This window comes from Pelophylax lessonae (genome assembly GCF_965119305.1).
Source record: "Pelophylax lessonae genome assembly, chromosome: 8".
Classification (NCBI taxonomy): Eukaryota; Metazoa; Chordata; class Amphibia; order Anura; family Ranidae; genus Pelophylax; species Pelophylax lessonae.
Window position 1 is genome coordinate 209,806,017 of NC_138775.1, and position 21,369 is coordinate 209,827,385.

The 21,369-nt window shown below is 45.6% G+C and overlaps 1 protein-coding gene across 1 annotated transcript in view; it reads left to right on the forward strand.

Moving 5' to 3' along the window:
• The first annotated feature begins 2,754 nt into the window (after positions 1 to 2,754).
• Positions 2,755 to 21,369, forward strand: part of VAMP4 (vesicle associated membrane protein 4) — a 78,733-nt gene continuing 60,118 nt past the window's right edge. The window contains exon 1 of the mRNA XM_082266580.1: positions 2,755 to 2,894. Within this exon, the coding sequence (XP_082122706.1) occupies positions 2,829 to 2,894 (66 nt within the window). The 5' untranslated portion in view covers positions 2,755 to 2,828. The remainder of the gene's footprint in view (positions 2,895 to 21,369) is intronic.

Genomic DNA, 21,369 nt, shown 5'->3' on the forward strand with positions numbered 1-21,369 from the left:
TTATAGAGTCTACTCAATATAGAGAGAATTACAGGAAATTAAAAAGGGAATTTCAAACTTAAGGCCACAGTAGCAGAGTTGGATTAATTCTCCCATTCAGCTGCACTACTTCTGCGTAACATTTATGGGCAGCCCGATTAACAGGCGCTTCCAGGGACAATGTAAATGACCTGGGACAGGCTCCTATCTGCAGGGACTGTCCCAGGAAAAAAGGGACAGTTGGCAAGTATGTAATTTTGTGGCATCCTTTCCTTCCTAACACATTACCCAGTCCATACCAGTATACATATCAAGCATGAGATTTTTCCCCATTGAGATCTGTAATATTTTCAAAGATTTCCTTTATTTTTTTAAGCAGTGTATATAAAATGTCTATGTAGCTCTTATTTCCTCTTCCACTTCCTCGATCATGACTACCCTCAATCACTGCTCTTTTCTCATGCTATGTCACGGCTTCAGAACAATGGCGGCCACAGCTCCGGCTCTCTGGACCTCTAGCGTTTCGCTCTTGCACATGCTCAGTTGAGCGCCCAGCGGCCATTTTTCTTTGGTTCTTTTGATCCCGTGTCCTGCTGATGACGTCGTCCCCAGGCCTGGCAGTGATTGCTGTATAGAGGTGCAGGCAGGTATGTTTATTATTATTCCTGTATATCCCGCTCGTCTTTTCTGTTAATTGGCAAAGCCTTCGGTACACCGTTATAATGGCACACGGTTCTTTCCCTGTGTCTCTTATCAGTTCCTTGTCTGGCACATCGTTTGTGTGTACACAATTGTCAGGAAGGGCTGTAATGATTTCCTATTGGAGGCAGTGGGCATTGTCTGATGGGGGTGATTGTTGTTGTATGAAGTGTTTTGTTGTTTAGTGTCTGAGCTCTGAATAAGATCTTTATATTTAATAGATGTCATCCCAATCACTGACATTTCATATCATCCTTACCATGTCATGGCCATTTAAAACTCCATTTCATCCACAATCTTTTTAATAGGACAATGCCTGCTGATCATGCCATTTGTCCAGGCATATCTGGGTATGACAACGCATTGCCCCTGTCTCCCAGTTGCCCCCTTGAGTTGTCACCTGATCACATGCATGTGCTGACCCTCATCAATCCCAATATTCCCATTATACACGTTCCTGGTTTAGTAGGTTTAAAGAGAAGTATGGATTTTCAATAAAAAAAAAAAAAACAACAATTATACTCACGTTGGTGGATGCAGCATTGATCCGATGTTGCATCTGTACCCCACCGGCTCTGAAGTGAGAACTGAGCGATCAAACCCTGCTGATCGCTCAGTTCTCAGCCTTCTGTGAGCATAGAGCCGAGGACTGTCAGTACTCACTGGAGCCTCCGCTGGGCTGGCTCAGACAGATTACTGAGGGCCTGAGCCAGCTGTCGGTTTAGGCTTGTGGTTGGATCCCAACCATGGGCCTGCTCTGTGACATCACACATCAGCACACCATGGATCTTCAAATAACATCCAAAAGTTTTGTTCAAAGTCATCACATTACAACAGCAGAGTGCAATGTTTTGGGGCCCTGCAGGACCCCTTCCTTGGGCATGTGATGCCTGAGGAAGAGTTCCTGTGTGGCCCTACATGCACATTGAAACTTGATGTTTGCAATAAAAGAGCCGACCTTCCTTCATGCTGAGTGCTTGTGCTTGGCCACTCAAACACTCACTGCTGTCACCATGGGGTGGGGAAAGCCCTTTGAGAGTTCAACAGGGATTTAAAGCTTGCACAGGGCTGTCTTTGCTCCCAGCATCCAAATGGTGTGGTGCAGGAGAGAAAGGCAAGTATGTGTAACTTGGCAAGTCACCATTAGGGTCCTTTCACATGATGAGCTGTCCGTTCTCTACTCAGCGGCGGATCGATCCGCTGATCCCCGCTGAGCAGGCGGATGACAGCTCCGTCTCCGCTCTGTGTGCGGAGACAGAGCTGTCAGAGCCTCGCTGCTCTCTATAGGGGAATCGGATGAGAAGGGACCGCCTGTCTGCTCTCATCCGATCCGCTGGACGGATGGAAAATAGGGTTTCCATCTTTACGGATTTCACGGACAGGATCAGAATCGGATAGCAGCGGGTGTCAGTGAACATGTCTCCGCTGACATCCGCTGCCCCATAGGGATGCATTGAGCATCCGATCAGATCCGCCTGAAAAACTGACAGGTGGATCTGATTGGATCGTTTGTGTGAAAGGGGCCTTAAGCCTCGTACACACGCAACGATTGTTGGCTGACCGATCGTCCGACTTTTGTCCAGTGTTGTTGTGTTGGTTGGAATGTGCTCTAGACTGCACACAAATTTTCTCGGCCAACAAAAACCAACTTCAGAAGTGATGTCATGTGCTGGTTTACTTTCCGTGTGTTTTTTCTTCTCTGAGCATGCCCAGTCTTGCTCATCTGATTTTTGTCGGCCTGAATCTGTCCTGACTGACAGAAAATCAGCCGTTCTGTTGACGGCCAACAAAAATTTTATAGCATGCACACCAGATTTTGTTCCGCCGAAAATTCGCAGTCGGTTGTCGGAAGCATCATTCTAACAAGCCGACAATCGGCCGATCGGACGTTGGCCGAAAATTCACGGCCAACAATCGTGTGTGTACAAGGCTTTACAGTGAACCTGTTGAGTTGCCCTGCTGGGAGGCACAAGGCATTGGGGTTGGTAAAATATTGAACCAACATTGACTGTTATGTTTTTGTACCTAAATATTATTCATGTATTCTAATGATGTCATTTCTGTTTTACAGGGTCCTATAGCTGGATAACTTATAAGGGAAACACCTATAAAGTTCCCGTTCCATTGCTGTGTTGTTGTAATTGAACACAATGCCTCCAAAGTTTAAGCGGCACCTCAAGGATGAAGAAGTTACAGGTTCAGTCAAAAGTGAAAGAGTAAGTTCTAGTTACTGCTATGTATATATTCTTTTTATTTGCCAATAGGATAATGACAAAATAGATTAGGTAACACTTCTAATTGTCGTTATTTGTATATTATGTGCATTTTTGTGGCTGTCTGTTTTTACATGAGATTCCATATAATCTGTAGACAATAACACTCAGAAAGAATTATGCAATACAATTACACACTCACTCTGTAAGTTATTAAAACAGCTCAAAAGTCTAAAAGTAAAAAGGTATTTCCATGGGTGGGTCTAGATTAAGGGTCCTCAAACTTTTTGAACAATGGGCCTGTTCATTGCCCTTCAAGCCATTGGAGGAGGGGGGGGGGGGGCAGACTATGGTCATTAGGAGTAAAAAATATGACCCATGGCCAATGGGAGTAAAAAATGCCCCAGGGTCTGTGGTCAGTTTAAAGGCCCGTACACACTTGACGAAATATCCTCCGATTTTTCTCTCTCATGCTCAGCGTTCATTACCGTTTTTAGTTGACAGTGCAAAAATGTTCACAAAATTTCTCGTCCGATTTTATTATTTTTTTTTTAGGACATTTGTTCCTAGACTTCCGGGTCGTCAGCAACTTCAGATCATGCGCGGTCTTTTGTATCCGATTTTTTGCGAACGTACTGCATACACATTAAACGTGGGGGACACAACCCCTGTACGCAGGCTCATAGAATTAAAACATACAATGCCAAGGCTTTGAGTCACCGGCTGCGTGCTGGAGTGAGGCAGGCAATCTCCTGGGAGGCCAAAGTGTGGGCTTAAAGTCCTTTCAGTGACTCATGCAGACCACAGAGGGTTTAGAGATCAGAGAGGAACCAGATCTTGTGAATAGGGCTCGGGTGAGTACACACCATAGGGATACACAGAGATTACACAAATCCTCCTACATAAGTTGTATCTGTTTATTGGCAGCCATCTCTTTGCTACTTCCATTCAAAGTGCTGAATTATAAAGCTTGTCTGAGAGTTCAGAAAAAAGGGGGCGGGAAATTGAGATTACACTCTGCAGAGGGAGGGAAGGGACACACCCCCTTTACATAGCAACATGTCTGAGGCTATCAATCAGCTGGTGCTCCCTCCCGTCACCATTTATATCTTGGTGTCAGGAAAATCGGTCAGAAGTGAGTCGTGTTGATAGAGGAATGAAGCAGCAGGCAAACATGACACTTGGTGCCCTTTTTTTTTTCCTATTATGCCTTATGCAAAAAAAATTCTAATAAAAAAAATAAAAGTGACACTTGGTGCTCTTAATTGAGACATGTACACATAATAGAGGGATATGCTTTGTTCATATTTCACGTCCGTGGTTTACAACCACTTTAAAGACCAATTTAATTTTTTTTTAATAATACTGTCATGTAGTCAAACTACATATATAGAGGAATAAATATGGGCATATTTCTATGTTTCAACTGAAATAGTCTGTTGCAGGAAGGTTTACCCATTTCTGGCATCCAAACCAGTGCTCGACACAAAACGCAGCAGTTGTGGTTCCAGTGATCTGCCTCCCCCCTGCATTTACACACCCTGAGCAGCACTGTGGATTTGGGGTTTATGAGACTGCTGGAGACCTGGGCAGCTACTTTGTGGATATAGCCTTCTTCCCCCACACACATTTTATTAAATCGTGTGTACATATCTTTTTTTTCAGCTCTCTTCTATCCGGTTATTTAAAGAGCAGAGTCCTCTTTTGGTCTTCTCTGGTGGTGGGTGACCATGTAAAGAAAGTAGTGATGTTCGCATGGTTTATTGCGGCATTCTCTTGTGAGCCCAGATTGTTGCTCTGAGCTTCTTGAAAGTGGGTTGAAGCCCCCATTCACACTGGTGCCACTTATCATACGATTTGACAGTTCAAATTTACATGACAAGTCTCACCCTGTTTTTCTCCCATGGAACCATTCAACTCGGTGCGATTTGGACTTGCACCAATTTGAAAAAGGTTCCTGCACTATTTTTGGCGATTTTCATGTGCAACTTGTATTGACATCTATGCATGAGATCACACAGATGTCAGCAACCCGCACATAAAGTTAGAGTGACCTGCGGCTTTGAAATTGTGCTGAAGTAGCGCCATTTCAAACTCGCATTTGATGTGAACCAGGGCGAAAGTTGCTGGGCATCATTCATACAAGAAGAGGACCAACCGCACCGCGCAGAACAGTAACTCAGCGGTGGACAGTGCCAAGGAGAAGGTGAGGATTGCTGTGCGAGTTCCTTTTTTATTGTAAAAACACTTGAGAGCCTTGGGTCAGATTTTACTTTTAGCTGAAGCTGGACTTGAGCTTTATATCATCCAGATCAGACTTCATTGTCACAGAGTTTAACAAGTCAACACAGAGTTAGAGTTTGTTCACACTGGGGCGACATGACTCCTGCGCGACTTCGGGAGGCGACTTGTCAGTCCCGTGCACCACGACTTCGGAGCGACTTTCAGGGACATCACATAATGGAAGTCTATGCAAGTCGCTCCGAGGTCGCCCCGAAATAGTACAGGACCCTTTTTCTAAGTCGGAGCGACTTGTGTCGCTCTTTTAAGAACGGGTCCTGTAGCGGTCAATGGACCGCGAGGGAGCGCGACTTGTCAGGCTGACAAGTCGCGCTAATGTGAACCGAGTCTAATACTTTTTATTTCCAAGATTTAACAATAAAGGATCTAGCAATTATTTTTGTGCGTTCAGCTAGTAATCGTAGCAAGCAGCTTTTTTAATATTATTTAAATATGTAAATATACAATATATTGTCAAATGTATTGGGACGCTTGCCTTTACACGCACATGAACTTTAATGGTATCCCAGTCTTAGTCCGTAGGGTTTAATATTGAGTTGGCCCACCCTTTGCAGCTTTAACAGCTTCAACTCTTCTGGGAAGGCTGTCCACAAGGTTTAGGAGTATCTATGGGAATGTTTGACCATTCTTTCAGAAGGGCATTTGTGAGGTCAGGCACTGATGTTGGGCGAGAAGGCCTGACTTGCAGTCTCCACTCGAATCATCCCAAAGGTGTTCTTTTGGGTTGAGATCAGGACTCTGTGCGGACCAGTCAAGTTCCTTCACCCCAAACTCACTCATCCATGGCTTTATGGACCTTTCTTTGTGCACTGGTCCAAATCAATTGGTGGAGGGGGGATTATGGTTTGGAGTTTTTTTTTTCCCAAGGGTTGGGTTTGGCCCCTTAGTTCCAGTGAAGGGCGTGTAAAGGCAGGCCTCCCAATACATTTGACAATATAGTGTATTTAAATATTATTTTAATGCTAGTAGAACATTTCCCACTTCCATGACTCGTCATATCCATTGAACCAGCTGGTCAGCTGACCTAAAAGTACTGTTGAACGTTTTTGAACCTTCTGCATTGCCTTAATATGTTTTTCACAGGATTGTGGAAACAGTATGTTCACTTTGCTACAATAGTACTGAATTTGCGTCTGCATTTTACAAGCTGGATGACCTGTGAAATAATCTGTTTACCAAGTATAAGAGCAGACTTGTAAATATTTCCATGAAATATTGTCCCAGATGGGGCATTCATGTTTTTGTTTCATGCATATTCATTTTGGTTTCAAAAGAACATTTCTGTTTGGTGGCTAGAGTTGGCACATACGGCTGTGTTTTGGGTGGTGGCAACTTAACATAAAAGCAATTTGCATTAGTAATGTTATCCAATTCATATTTTAGGTGTGTTTAACTGGGGATTGTAGGAATTTACTGTGGCCGTTTCTTAACTCCTTGTCTAGGATGTCTTTGGCTCTGCGGCGGGTAGAGATAAAACAGCCTGTAGACCAGCCTATTTCAACCTTTTTTACACAGAACAACAGTTGGGATACAGTTCAGGTCCTAGGGATCCCCTGCCACTAATTGCTATATCTGCAGCTCACAGTATATTAGTGTGATGGTTGGCTGGAAGAATGCTCCTTCTACATTGGTGGTCACCAGGAGGAATGCTCCTCCTACATTGGTGGTCACCAGCAGGAATGCTTCTCCTACATTGGTGGTCACCTGGAAGAATGCTCCTCCTACATTGGTGGTCACCAGGAGGAATGCTCCTCCTACATTGGTGGTCACCAGCAGGAATGCTTCTCCTACATTGGTGGTCACCTGGAAGAATGCTCCTCCTACATTGGTGGTCACCAGGAGGAATGCTCCTCCTACATTGGTGGTCACCAGCAGGAATGCTTCTCCTACATTGGTGGTCACCAGGAGGAATGCTTCTCCTACATTGGTGGTCACCAGGAGGAATGCTCCCCATACATTGGTGGTCAGCAGGAGGAATATTCCCCCTATACATTGGTGGTCAGCGGGAAGAATGCTCCCCTTACATTGGTGGTCAGCAGGAAGAATATTCCCCCTATACATTGGTGGTCAGCGGGAAGAATGCTCCCCTTACATTGGTGGTCAGCGGGAAGAATGCTCCCTTTACATTGGTGGTCAGCGGGAAGAATGCTCCCCTTACATTGGTGGTCAGCAGGAAGAATATTCCCCCTATACATTGGTGGTCAGCGGGAAGAATGCTCCCCTTACATTGGTGGTCAGCAGGAAGAATGCTCCCTTTACATTGGTGGTAAGCGGGAAGAATGCTCCCCTTACATTGGTGGTCAGCGGGAAGAATGCTCCCTTTACATTGGTGGTCAGCGGGAAGAATGCTCCCCTTACATTGGTCGTCAGCGGGAAGAATGCTCCCCTTACATTGGTGGTCAGCTGCAAGAATGCTCCCCTTACATTGGTGGTCAGCGGCAAGAATGCTCCCCTTACATTGGTGGTCAGCCGGTAAAATGCTCCTCATACATTTGTGGTCAGTGGGAAGAATGCTCTCCTTACATTGGTGGTCAGGGGGTAAAATGCTCCCCTTACATTGGTGGTTAGGGGGTAAAATGCTCTCCTTACATTGGTGGTCAGCGGTTAAAATGCTTTCCTTACATTGGTGGTCAGCGGTTAAAATGCTCTCCTTACATTGGTGGTCAGCGGTTAAAATGCTCTCCTTACATTGGTGGTCAGCGGCAAGAATGCTTCCCTTACATTGGTGGTCAGCTGTTAAAATGCTCTCCTTACATTGGTGGTCAGCAGCAAGAATGCTCCCCTTACATTGGTGGTCACCAGGAGGAATGCTCCTCCTACATTGGTGGTCACCAGCAGGAATGCTTCTGATACATTGGTGGTCACCAGGAGGAATGCTCCCCATACATTGATGGTCAGCAGGAAGAATATTCCCCCTATACATTGGTGGTCAGCGGGAAGAATGCTCCCCTTACATTGGTGGTCAGCAGGAAGAATATTCCCCCTATACATTGGTGGTCAGCTTGAAGAATGCTCCCCTTACATTGGTGGTCAGCGGGAAGAATGCTCCCTTTACATTGGTGGTCAGCGGGAAGAATGCTCCCCTTACATTGGTGGTCAGCAGGAAGAATATTCCCCCTATACATTGGTGGTCAGCGGGAAGAATGCTCCCCTTACATTGGTGGTCAGCAGGAAGAATGCTCCCTTTACATTGGTGGTCAGCGGGAAGAATGCTCCCCTTACATTGGTGGTCAGCGGGAAGAATGCTCCCTTTACATTGGTGGTCAGCGGGAAGAATGCTCCCCTTACATTGGTCGTCAGCGGGAAGAATGCTCCCCTTACATTGGTGGTCAGCTGCAAGAATGCTCCCCTTACATTGGTGGTCAGCGGCAAGAATGCTCCCCTTACATTGGTGGTCAGCCGGTAAAATGCTCCTCATACATTTGTGGTCAGTGGGAAGAATGCTCTCCTTACATTGGTGGTCAGGGGGTAAAATGCTCCCCTTACATTGGTAGTCAGCGGTTAAAATGCTCTCCTTACATTGGTGGTCAGCGGTTAAAATGCTCTCCTTACATTGGTGGTCAGCGGCAAGAATGCTTCCCTTACATTGGTGGTCAGCTGTTAAAATGCTCTCCTTACATTGGTGGTCAGCAGCAAGAATGCTCCCCTTACATTGGTGGCCAGGGGGTAAAATGCTCCCCTTACATTGGTGGTCAGGGGTAAAATGCTCCCCTTACATTGGTGGTCAGGGGGTAAAATGCTCCCCTTACATTTGTGGTCAGCGGTTAAAATGCTCTCCTTACATTGGTGGTCAGCGGTTAAAATGCTCTCCTTACATAGTTACATAGTTACATAGTTACATAGTAGGTGAGGTTGAATAAAGACAATAGTCCATCCAGTTCAACCTGTGTAGGTGTGTGTGGCTGTAATCATCTCACATACCCCTGAATGTTCTGATCCTTGAGATGTAAGTCTAAGAGTCTTTTGAAAGCCACCATAATACCCGCAGAAACCACCTTTTGTGGTAGAGAATTCCACAATCTTGTAGCCCTAACAGTAAAGAACCCCCAAAGTTGCCTGAGGTTAAAACGCTTCTCCTCTAATCGCATTGTATGCCCTCGAGTCCTCATGCAATCCCTTCGAATGAACAGCTTTTTTTCTAAGCTGGGATCCCCATTAAGATATTTATAAATTGCTATCATGTCCCCCCTCAGACGTCTCTTCTCCAGGGAGAATAAATCGAGCGATTGCAGACGCTCTTCATAATTAAGGTCCTTCAATCCCCTAATTAGTTTAGTTGCCCTTCTCTGGACTCTCTCCAGCTCCAACACATCCCTCCTGAGGACTGGCGACCAGAACTGGACAGAATACTCCAGATGCGGTCGGACCAGAGTTTTATAAAGTGGAAGGATTATAGTCTTATCTCTGGAATACATCCCTTTCTTTATGCATGCTAATATTCTGCTGGCTTTGGCAGCTGCCGCTTGACATTGCATGCTGTTGCCTAATCTATCATCAACCAAGACTCCCAGATCCTTCTCCATTTTTGATTCCCCCAAGGGTTCCCCTCCTAACGTGTATTGTGCTTTTATGTTTTTAGTCCCCAAGTGCAAAACCTTACACTTCTCCACGTTAAACCTCATTTGCCATGTCGTTGCCCACTCTGTAATTTTGTCCAGGTCATTCTGTGGGATATCTGCTTCATGCTGTGCAGTTATTGCTCTGGCCAATTTTGTGTCATCTGCAAAAACTGATATCGAACTACTGATCCCTACCTCAATGTTGTTTATGAATAAATTGAACAAGGTTGGTCCCAGGACTGAGCCCTGGGGCACCCCACTTACAACCTCAGACCAGTCTGAGTATGCGCTGTTTATTACCACTCTTTGGACACGCCCTTTAAGCCAATTCCGTATCAAGAGCAAACCCTGCTGTCGATACCTGCAGACCTTATTTTATAAATTAAGCGCTTGTGGGGAACTGTATCAAACGCCTTAGCGAAATCCAAGTACACCACATCCACTGGTCTCCCCCTATCTAGCTCACAGCTCACCTCCTCGTAGAATGTTAATAGATTGGTTTGACAAGAACGCCCATTTGTAAACCCGTGCTGATTACTGCTGATGATGTTGTTGTCTTTAGCAAACTCTACGATATAGTCCCTTATCATCCCCTCCAGAAGTTTACATACTATTGATGTCAAACTGACAGGCCTATAATTTTCCGGGATATGCCTCTGGCCCTTTTTGAATATCGGAATCACGTTAGCTTTCCTCCAATCCCCTGGTACATCTCCTGTCCTAATACTGTCCGCAAAGATCAGGAACAGTGGTCTAGATATAACCTTACTGAGTTCCTTGAGTACTCTCGGATGTACGCCATCCGGGCCTGGTGATTTGTTTGTGTTGAGTTTATCCAGCCTTTCCCTGATTTCACCCTCTGTTAGCCATAGTGGCAAGTCCTGTGTATTACTACTAACCATACAGTCATGGTCAGTGTACCCCTCCGTTTCCTGTGTAAAGACTGACGAGAAAAAAGCATTCAGCACGGTTGCTTTTTCAGTGTCCTCTGTAACCATCCTCCCATCATTGTTAATTATGTGTGCAATATGCTCTGCCCTAGTTTTTTTGCTGTTGGTATATTTAAAGAATTTCTTTGGGTTTTTTTTACTATCCTCCGCTATTTGTCTCTCAAAGTTGATTTTAGCCATCTTGATTTCTTGTTTACTTTTCTTATTTGCCTCCTTGTATTGCTCGAAAGTCGATACTGTGCCCTCTGATTTATACTTCTTGAAGGCCAATTTTTTTCCCCTAATAAGTTTTTTGACGCTACGGTTTAACCAGCCAGGTTTGGCTTTGTCTCTTCTAAATTTATTTCCCATAGGAATGCACTGCAAGATGCCTTTGCCCAATATGTTCCTAAAGCATTCCCATTTTTCCTCTGTGGTCAGGGATCCCAGGGTTTGGTCCCAGTTTACCCTTTCCATCAATGAGTACAATTTTGGAAAGTTTGCCCTTCTGAAGTTTAGGGTTCTTATGTTCCCCACTTGCCTTGTTATATTGTTATTTATACTAAATGTGATCATCCTGTGATCGCTAGAGCCCAGGTTGTCCTGGACTCCTACCTGCGAGATTAGGTCTGGGTCATTAGTGATCAATAGATCCAGGATCCAGGATATCAGGATCCAGGATATGTTTTTTATCGTGCGATAATAGGGATGGAGGCACATGCCTTTGTGTTGCCTCATATAAAGTCCCAACCCCCTCTTTCTTCTTTGCCAATAGATCCAGGACTGCATTTTCTCTAGTCGGAGAATCCACCAACTGTGACATGTAATTATCCAGTAAGGTTTCCGTGAATAGGCGGGCCTTCTGTGAGTGTGTAGTCCCCTCGTCCCAGTCAATGTCGGGATAATTGAAGTCCCCCAATATGACGACTGATCCCAATTTTGCCACTTTACTCATTAGTGCTAAGAATTCCAGCTCTACCTCCTCCCCTTGGTTAGGTGGCCTATAGCAAACCCCCACAATTACTTTCCCCTTTTCTCCTTCCCTATGGAGTTCAACCCACACAGATTCTAAATCCATGCTCATCCCATCCGTAATGTCACTCCTTTCTATCACCTTTATATTGTTCTTGACATAGAGACATACCCCTCCCCCTCTTTTTCCTACCCTGTCCTTCCGGTACACCGAATACCCTTGGATATTGGCCAGCCAGTCATGTGAGGGGTCGAACCAAGTCTCTGTTATTCCCACAAGGTCTATGTCCTCCTCATGTACCAATATTTCCAACTCATCCATTTTATTAGCTAGGCTCCTGGCATTAGCATATACCCCTCTTAGTTTTACGGAAGTTAAGCGCAATTGGCGGTTATGTTTATTCCTGTTTGGTCTGAGATTTTCCCGCACAGACCTGCCAATTGACATTGTGGACCTACTGTCGCTGCTGACCCTACAGCTGCCTTCAGTTCTCTGCTCCCTCCTGACTGACTCTACTTCTGAGCCCTCCCCCCCCGTCTCCTAGACTTACATTGGTGGTCAGTGGCAAGAATGCTCCCTTTACATTGGTGGGCAGCAGGAAAGAATGCTCCCCTTACATTGGTGGTCACCGGTTAAAATGCTCTCCTTACATTGGTGGTCAGCAGCAAGAATGCTTCCCTTACATTGGTGGTCAGCAGGTAAAATGCTCCTCATGCCTGTGCCTGCCTGTGCTAATTGGAAGTCAAAGGCTTGATGTTACCCAGCCCATTGCCCGGATTATACAGGTTCATGGTCAGATTAAGGTTCACTTGGCTTATCCAGCTGACAAGTATTGGGAGAAGTGGGAGTGCTGTGGAGTGACCATCTTTACAGATGTAATGACACTCGACTGCTGACCGGAGCTTGGATGTGTGCACTATACACTCAGTCTGTCACCCTAACACGTGCCCTTTTGACCACTCCTAACCGAGGGTCAATTGTTCTGGTAAGGCGACATCTTCTTCAGAGCATGTGGTGTTGTATTGTCTGTGGACCAGATTCTCTTGGTGCTGGATTATCTTCCATTTCTGCTAATTGTTTCCATCAAAGGGGAAAATTATTTGCTGTGGATTTATGGACTGTTCTTGGGGCTGACCTTTGGCTTTCTATGGGCACAGATATATGAATTTTTTTCCTCCTTTATTATTTTCTGTGTTTCATATAAGTGGTGCTGTACACCTTAATGTTCTTTATCTGTGGTCTGATCTTGCCTATTGTACTGGCTGCCTTTATTGATTGACCAAGCGCTGTTATTTTTGTTTTTAAAATGCTCCTCATACATTGGTGGTCAGCAGGAAGAATGCTCCCTTTACATTGGTGGTCAGCGGGTAAAATGCCCCTCATACATTTGTGGTCAGCGGGAAGAATGCTTCCCTTACATTTGGTGGTCAGCAGGAAGAATGCTTCCCTTACATCTGGTGGCCAGTGGCAAGAATGCTTTCCTTACATTGGCGGTCAGCGGAAAGAATGTTCCCCTTACATTGGTGGTCAGCGGCAAGAATGCTCCCATTACAATGGTGGTCAATGGAAAGGATACTCTCCTTGCATTTGTGATCAGTTGGAAGACTGTTCTCCCTACATTGGTGGTCTTCTGGAAGAATGCTCCTCTGAGGTGATGGTCAGTGGAAAGGATGCTTCCCTTACATTGGTGGTCAGTGGAGAAAATGCTCCCCTTTCATTGATGGTCGGTGGGAAGAATTTCCCAGATAGCAAAAAGATCACTGGAGTTAGTGCTTTCATTTTTGAGAGGTAGAAATTGTTCATTCCTCAAGGAACCCCTAGCAACCACTGGAGGAACCTTAGGGTTCCATAGAACCCTGGTTGAGAAAGAATGCTAATGACCAGGGATCTCTAAACTGCGGCCCGTGGGCTAAATGCCGCCCTTGGGGCACTGTTTCTCCAACTGACATATGAGGCACAATTCTTCCCACTGACACCAATGATGGGGCACTATTTCTACCACTGACACCAACGAAAGGGCAGTATTCCTCCCTTTGACACCAATAATTGGGCACTATTCCTCCCACTAACACCAACAAAGGGGTGTGATTCCTTCTACGGATACCAAAGATGGGGCACCATTTCTCCCACTGATACCAACAATGAGGCAATATCCCTCCCACTAACACCAACGATGAGGCACTATTCCTCACACAGACACAAGCCATGGGGTACTATTTCTCCCACAGACACCGAAAGGGTACCATGCCTTCCACTGGCAACAGTGATGGGGCACTCTTCCTCTGCCTACTGACCACAGGCGCTATATAATCTTTTTCCGACCATTTACATTCGGTATGTTTGTCTCTGACTGACCACAGTCTGTCCCCCCCTAAAGTCTGAAGGACAGGGGGCATGGCTGGTCGGAGCCTAAGATGGACGCTATGCTCTAAGGCTCTGACCATCGGATCAGGCATAAGCGGCTTTAACAATCCGCGGCACACAGGCAACTGGGAGCAGCTGAAGAGTATCTTCTACCTAACGGCGGCATAGCGGCGAAGAGAAAAGAAGACAGGCTGCCTCAGAAGCTCACCGTATTCATGTTCCAATCTGCAGACCGGCGCCGGGCAAGATGGCGCCGACAGCATGGCTCTCTCTGCTATCCCAGCTCCGCCGCAGCCATCCCTGCATGCAGCAACCGCCTCACAGCAGGATGGCCTCATGGAAGTATCAGCCACCAAAAATAGCTCCTGTGTCTCTCCTCCCGGAACCCCGACCTCAGGGAGTCCAGCCAAAGCCAGGATGAGAATGTATTCTTCAACTCCCGACATGCCAGAGGTAAGCCATCCATATTTCTCCCCTGGACCCCAAGGTATACAGCCTGATGCCATAGCTATGTTCCCAACTGCCAATCAACCTGTAATAACCACCACGCTAAAAGATATATGCTAATGTCCCTGAGAAGCACACTGCAATCAGACATGCTTTCCCTAATGCAGCAATTCAGACAGGATGTCACATCCCTGGAGGCTAGAATCTCACATGTAGAAACAAAACTATGGGACTGTGCATCAACTGTTATTGATATCATTGACACAAAAGCTACACATATTGAGGAGCATGATTGGATCAATGATAAATTGGTGGACCTAGAAGATAGGTCCTGCCGGAACAACATTAAAATCCGGGGAATATCTGAGGAAGTACAAACCCAGGATTTATCCTCTTATGTCAGAGGTCTAATCAAAACCATGCTGCGAGAGCTCAAAAACATAGTATTGGTCATCGACCGCATACATAGGCTTCCAAAGCCCCCATATCTGCCTGACTGTCAGGGACACAGCCGTACTGGCATTTCTGCCAGTACTAGTCATGGACGCTCCTGGCTCAATCGACACAGCCCTCTGCTGGCCAGTCAGGGAAATGGCCGTAGGAGAACTGGCAACATTGCCAGTAATAGCAATGGTCGTTCCTGCCTCAATTGACACTGCCCTCTGCTGGCCTATAAAAGGTGGCCATAGGAGCAGACTCATTGCTGGATTATCTCTCAGCTTCCTGTGTTCCTGTGCTTCCTGTTTCCTGTTTGGACTTCCTGTTGTGACCCGGCTTGTTTCTGAACCATCTGATCTCCTCCTGGTGTTTGACCCTTGGCTTGCCTCTCGGACTTTGCTCTTGCTACTACCTGCCTGTTTTCCCAGTGTATGACCCCGGCTTGCCTAAGGACTCTGTTTCTGCCTGCTCACCTGTGTATGACCCCGGCTCATCCCTGTTCTGCTACTTACCTTGCTCTTGGACTGATCACTGGTGTTTGACCCTCGGCCTGGCTTTTACTACTCCTCTAGTTGCCTGCCTTACCCAGAGTTCCTGAAATCATCTGGTGCTCACCACAGGCGACCTGTGCTACTTGGGACGCTTCACCTCCTGTACCACTTCCAGGGGTGACTCGCACTGAGCTGCAAGGGAAGCCCTCTCTGCACTTTGGCCTCCATCCAGATTGTGACACTGACACTACACCCAAGGATATCATTCAGCATTTACATTTTCTTTCATTCTAAAAACCAACTCATGCAAAAAGCACCCACCTTGGCTTCTCCGCCTGATCCTTATACTCCCCTAAAAATCTATGCCGACTTGTCGCAGCATACCATGCAGAAACGCAGACAAGTAAACAACATTACTAAAGCCTTGTGTAACCACAAAATTCAATATCAATGGGTTAATCCGGCAAAACTCTTGGTTACCTTCCGAGGCTCCAAGCAAGTCATCACTTCCCCACAGTAAAGCCTACTACACCTTCACTCATGGGGCATCATCCCAGATCTTTTGCCGCATGATGCTGCACCACCTGAAAGGAGAATCCCATCTTCTGGTCACTCGTTCCCGCAGCGCACTACCTTTAGATCGCAACCTTGTTGACTTCAAAACTGTGGATACCACAACCTACATCACCAACCCCAATGGCAGTTAGCCCTCGGCTGTAAAATACTATTTTCCCCACGGTTCTTCCTGTGCACACAGTGTGCTCGTTTTCCATATCCTTCAGTTTCTTCAGCGCAACTTTTAGTGATCTAATTTTGCTGTTGTTCTTTCCCTTTTTGTTTTTTTTTTCCTTTTTTCTCACGCAACCCCATTATATGTGCTCAAGAGACTCACTTTCATGTAGCTCATTAACCTCCCTGCTCCAATAAAAACGTTCCCCATATTTTCACCGCAAGCGCACCTGCCAAAAAGAGAGGAGTACTCTTATCTGTCAAGCACACAGGCTCTTTTCAGCTCATCTCACGCATCACTGATGAGAATGGTTGCTACCTTATACTTCTCTGCAAGCTCAATGACTCTCCTTATACCATCGTCAATGTCTACGCTCCCAACACTCACCAAATCTGCTTTTTGAGGAAGCTTTTCAAGAAAATCGCAACAATCCGTCAAGGATCTATTATCTGGTGCAGAAATTTTAACACCACCCCAGACCCACAGCTGGACTTCTTAAACCTGTCCAAATGGGAAAAACCCAACCTAGACCCACTCTTAAGGGACTTTCAACTATACAACGTATGGCGATGCCAGCACGCCGAAGAATGTGATTTTACCTCCTTCTCCACTTGCCACAACTCCTATTCCCGCATTGACCTTTTCATCACAGATCAGTGGCTCCTACAAAAAATTTCTGCCTCGACTATCATGACAGCTACATGGTCTGATCACGCACCCATCTGTATTACTATAGAAGATAGTCCAAAATCCAACCCTGCCTTTCTATGGTGAATAAACTCTCACTCCAATCAGCTACCTATGACAAAGCACTTAGAGAAGACCTGGAAGAATTCTTTGCCATACTTACTCAGTTTCTGATCCTGCTGTCCTATCGGCTACGCACAAAGCGTATATGCGTGGGGTATTCAGAAAGGTGAAAAACGTATTAGAAAAATCAAGAACACTGACCTCTTAAAAAATCCCTCCCATCCATATTTAAAAACCAAGCTAGGTCACTTACATTTAGATCTTAGAACGCTAATAATCCACAAATTTAAAAAAACAACAAAAACGCATAAAAATTACCATTTATACCTCAGAAAACAAAGCGGGCAAGCTCCTCACCCACCTGACCAAAGGCCACCATCTCAAATCTCACATTCCTTATCTATTCCATCCAGCCACCAAAGAACGCTTAACCATTCCACAAGCCAATGCAGACACGTTCAGTACCTATTTTAGCTCTCTCTATAACCTCAAGGATGACCCCTCTCAATTCCAACCTACAGTATCTCACAAAAGTGAGTACACCCCTCACATTTTTGTAACTATTTTTATTTATACCTTTTCATGTGAAACACTGAAGAAATGACACTTTGCTACAATGTAAAGTAGTGAGGGTACAGCTTGTATAACAGTGTAAATTTGCTGTTCCATCAAAATTACTCATCACACAGCCATTAATGTCTAAACCGCTGGAAACAAAAGTGAGTACACCCCCCAAGTGAAAATGTCCAAATTGTGCCCAATTAGCCATTTTCTCTCCCCCGTGTCATATGACTCGTTAATGTTACAAGGTATCAGGTGTGAATGGGGAGCAGGTATGTTAAATTTGGTGTTATCGCTTTCACTCTCTCATACTGATCACTGGAAGTTCAACATGGCACCTCATGGCAAAGAACTCTCTGAGGATCTGAAAAAGGAACTGTTGCTCTACATAAAGATGGCCTAGGCTCTAAGAGGTTTTCCAAGACCCTGAAACTGAGCTGCAGCACATTGACCAAGACCATGCAGTGGTTTAACAGGTTAACAGGACAGGTTCCACTCAGAAGAGGTCTCGCCATGGTCGACCAAAGAAGTTGAGTGCATGCGCTCAGCGTAATATCCAGAGGTTGTCTTTTGGAAATAGACATATGAGTGCTGCCAGCATTGCTGCAGAGGTTGAAGGGGTGGGGGGATCAGCCTGTCGGTGCTCACACCATACGCCGCACACTGCATCAAACTGGTCTGCATGGCTGTCGTCCGAGAAGGAAGCCTCTTCTAAAGATGATCCACAAGAAAGCCCGCAAATAGTTTGCTGAAGACAAGTAGACCAAGGGCATGGTTTGCTGGAACCATGTCCTGTGGTCTGATGAGACCAAGATAAACTTATTTGGTTCAAATGGTGTCAAGTGTGTGTGGCGGCAACCAGGTGAGGAGTACAAAGACAAGTGTGTCTTGCCTACAGTCAAGCATGGTGGGAGTGTGTCATGTAAAAACCATACCCCGTGGAGAAACCATACCGTCGTCACTTCCGGTCTGAAACAGCTGAGCAGCGCAGCAGTGCGCATGCTCAGAGCCACGGATACGTAAATGAACATGAAAGAATTTGACAAGTGCGCATGCTCGGTGGGCATGAAATTCTCACGGCACTGTGTCTAATGTAATACTTGCGGCGGGTACATTAAAACACTTCGGCTGCAACATAAATCATCTCCTCTGCTATCGCTGTAACTTCCCTCATCTCCGGTAATAAATATAAAAGCGGCGGCGGGAGTATGAGATGTAAATGTGACGGCGATCGCGGCTCCGTGATCCGCTTTTATATTTATTACCGGAGATGAGGGCAGTGACAGGGCGAAGAGCGGAGATGATTTATGTTGCAGATAAGCTGTTTTAATGTAAGCGCCGCAAGTTTAACTACCGTGAGAAATCCATACCCTCCGTAGCTGAACCGGAAGTGACGAGGGTATGGTTTTCTCACGGGTATGGTTTTTTCACGGAACACCGGCACTGGGGAGGAAAAGTTTATTAAGGGAACCATAAATGCAAACATGTACTGTGACATACTGAAGCAGAGTATGATCCCCTCCCTTCGGAGACTGGGCCGCGGGGCTGTATTACAACATTATGATGACCCCAAACACACCACCAAGACGACCACTGCCTTTCTAAAGAAGCTGAGGGTAAAGGTGATGGACTGGTCAAGCATGTTTCAAGACCTAAACCCTATTGAGCATCTGTGAGGGATCCTCAAACGGAAGGTGGAGGAGCGCAAGGTCTCTAACATCCAACAGCTCCATGATGTCGTCAGGGAGGAATGGAAGAGGACTCCAGTGGCAACCTGTGAAGCTCTGGTGAACTCCATACCCAAGAGGGTTAAGGCAGTGCTGGAAAATGTGGCCACACAAAATATTGACACTTTGGGCACAATTTGGACATTTTCACTTAGGGGTGTACTCACTTTTGTTGCCAGCAGTTTAGACATTAATGGCTGTGTGTTGAGTTATTTTGAGGGGACAGCAAATTTACACTGTTATACAAGCTGTACACTCACTACTTTACATTGTAGCAAAGTGTAATTTCTTCAGTGTTGTCGCATAAAAAGTTATAATAAAATATTTACAAAAATGTGAGGGGTGTACCCACTTTTGTGAGATACTGTACCTCTGCAGATATCCAGTCATTCCTTAATGCAGTCAAACTACCTAACAGTCCTGCTTGAAAATCTTAATACCCCTTTTAGGTGTACAGAAATAAGAACAGCCATTGACTCCCAAACCACAAGTCTTCAGGCCCTGGTGAATTTTCTGGGGAATATTTCCAACCTATTTCTCTTCTGAACCACGATTTCAAACTTTACGCTAAGGCTCTAGCCAATCGCCTGGTTGTCATGGTACCCAATCTGGCTTTACGAAGGGTCGTCAAACATCTGACGCCACATGCCGCCTAATCAATATTATCCACCATGCAGGTAAATTCCAGGTGCCTTCTCTCATTAGATGCAGAGAAGGCATTTGACAGAGTACAACTGTTATCTTCCATGTATAAAAGAGCCACAAATAAAATCTGTGTATCTGTAATCAAATAATGTGATTCAAATGTTTTCTCCTAAAGGCTTCACCAGGGCTCTCTCGGATACAACCGCCACTTCCCTCATCTCTGCTCCTCCACCTCTCTATCTGCCCTTGGACTGACAGAGGCATAGTACACATACAAGATTTATACTCTCTTGACACTCTCAAACCCTTTACAACGCTACAGGACATGCACTTATTGCCCACATCTGAATATTACAGATTTGTACAAATTACACAATCCCCACATACTCAAGCCTATCAACAGCTTGGCCTGGCATTATCAAACTGACCGCAGAAAACACAAAAACGGCAAATTGCTTTTCTACAACCTTCTCCAAGACAAAGGTATATTCCATAAACCCCCCCTCTACTCAAATGGGAAGTTGAACTTGAGAAAACGTTTACAGATGTCCAATGGTGGTTCGCCATAGCATCTATCTTTAAGTCTACCCGATCATCCAACCTTTGGGAGTTGATCATAAAGTCACCCTTAGATGGTACGTCACCCCAACCCAAATTCATAAAATGGACCCATCGGCTTCTCTGCTGGAGAAAGTGCGGTGAATTGGGAACTGTACTCCACATCCTCTGGGGATGCCCCAGACTTAGCAACTTCTGGCTTAAAGTCTCCCTGCTGTTAAGCGGAGTCACCAACTCACTCTGTAATCTTACGGCCGAACTAGCTTTAATCAACATTGGAGCTACAGAGCATCCTCACCATTCTCGCCAAGGGATTACCCACATCTTATTAGCAGCTAAACTGGCTATAACACGTAAGTGGCTCTCACAAGAAGTACCTAACATTGACTCAGTAATATCCACAGTTCACACTCATATTACTTTTGAACGAATGTTCGCTTCTAGTACTGGTAAACACCAACAAGAAGTCGTAGGTCGGTCCATCCTGTTTAACTGGTACTCTACTGCTAACAAATCAATCTACTCTTAGTACAAACAAACTGTTAACTACTTTGAAGATATCAGTATTCCCTTGTTATGCCCATTTCTATGATACTGCTAAGTTTTTTTTTTCTTAAAGTGGAGTTCCACCCTAAAATGATACTTGCCTCCATCTTCTCGCTCCGGGTCACCTGAAAAACAAATGGACAATCGCATTTTTTTTTTTTACTTACCTCGTAGAGAAGAAAATACTTACCTTACTTCCTCCTTCCTCCCCTCGGCGGCCACGGCGATTCGTCACTTCCTGGCTTTGCAATGATTCCTGGGAGCTGAACGTCCTCGCTCCCAGGAATCATTGCACCTGCACCGGCCCCGACGTCAGTTCGGGGCGCGCGCGTCATTCCCTTCTAAACAGCTTCTGGGCATGCCCAGAAGCTGTGGAGGGATGACGCGTGCGCACCGGAAGTGACGGCGGGGCCGGTGCAGTGCATCGTGGGACCGAAGAAGACGGAAGAGGACACAGAA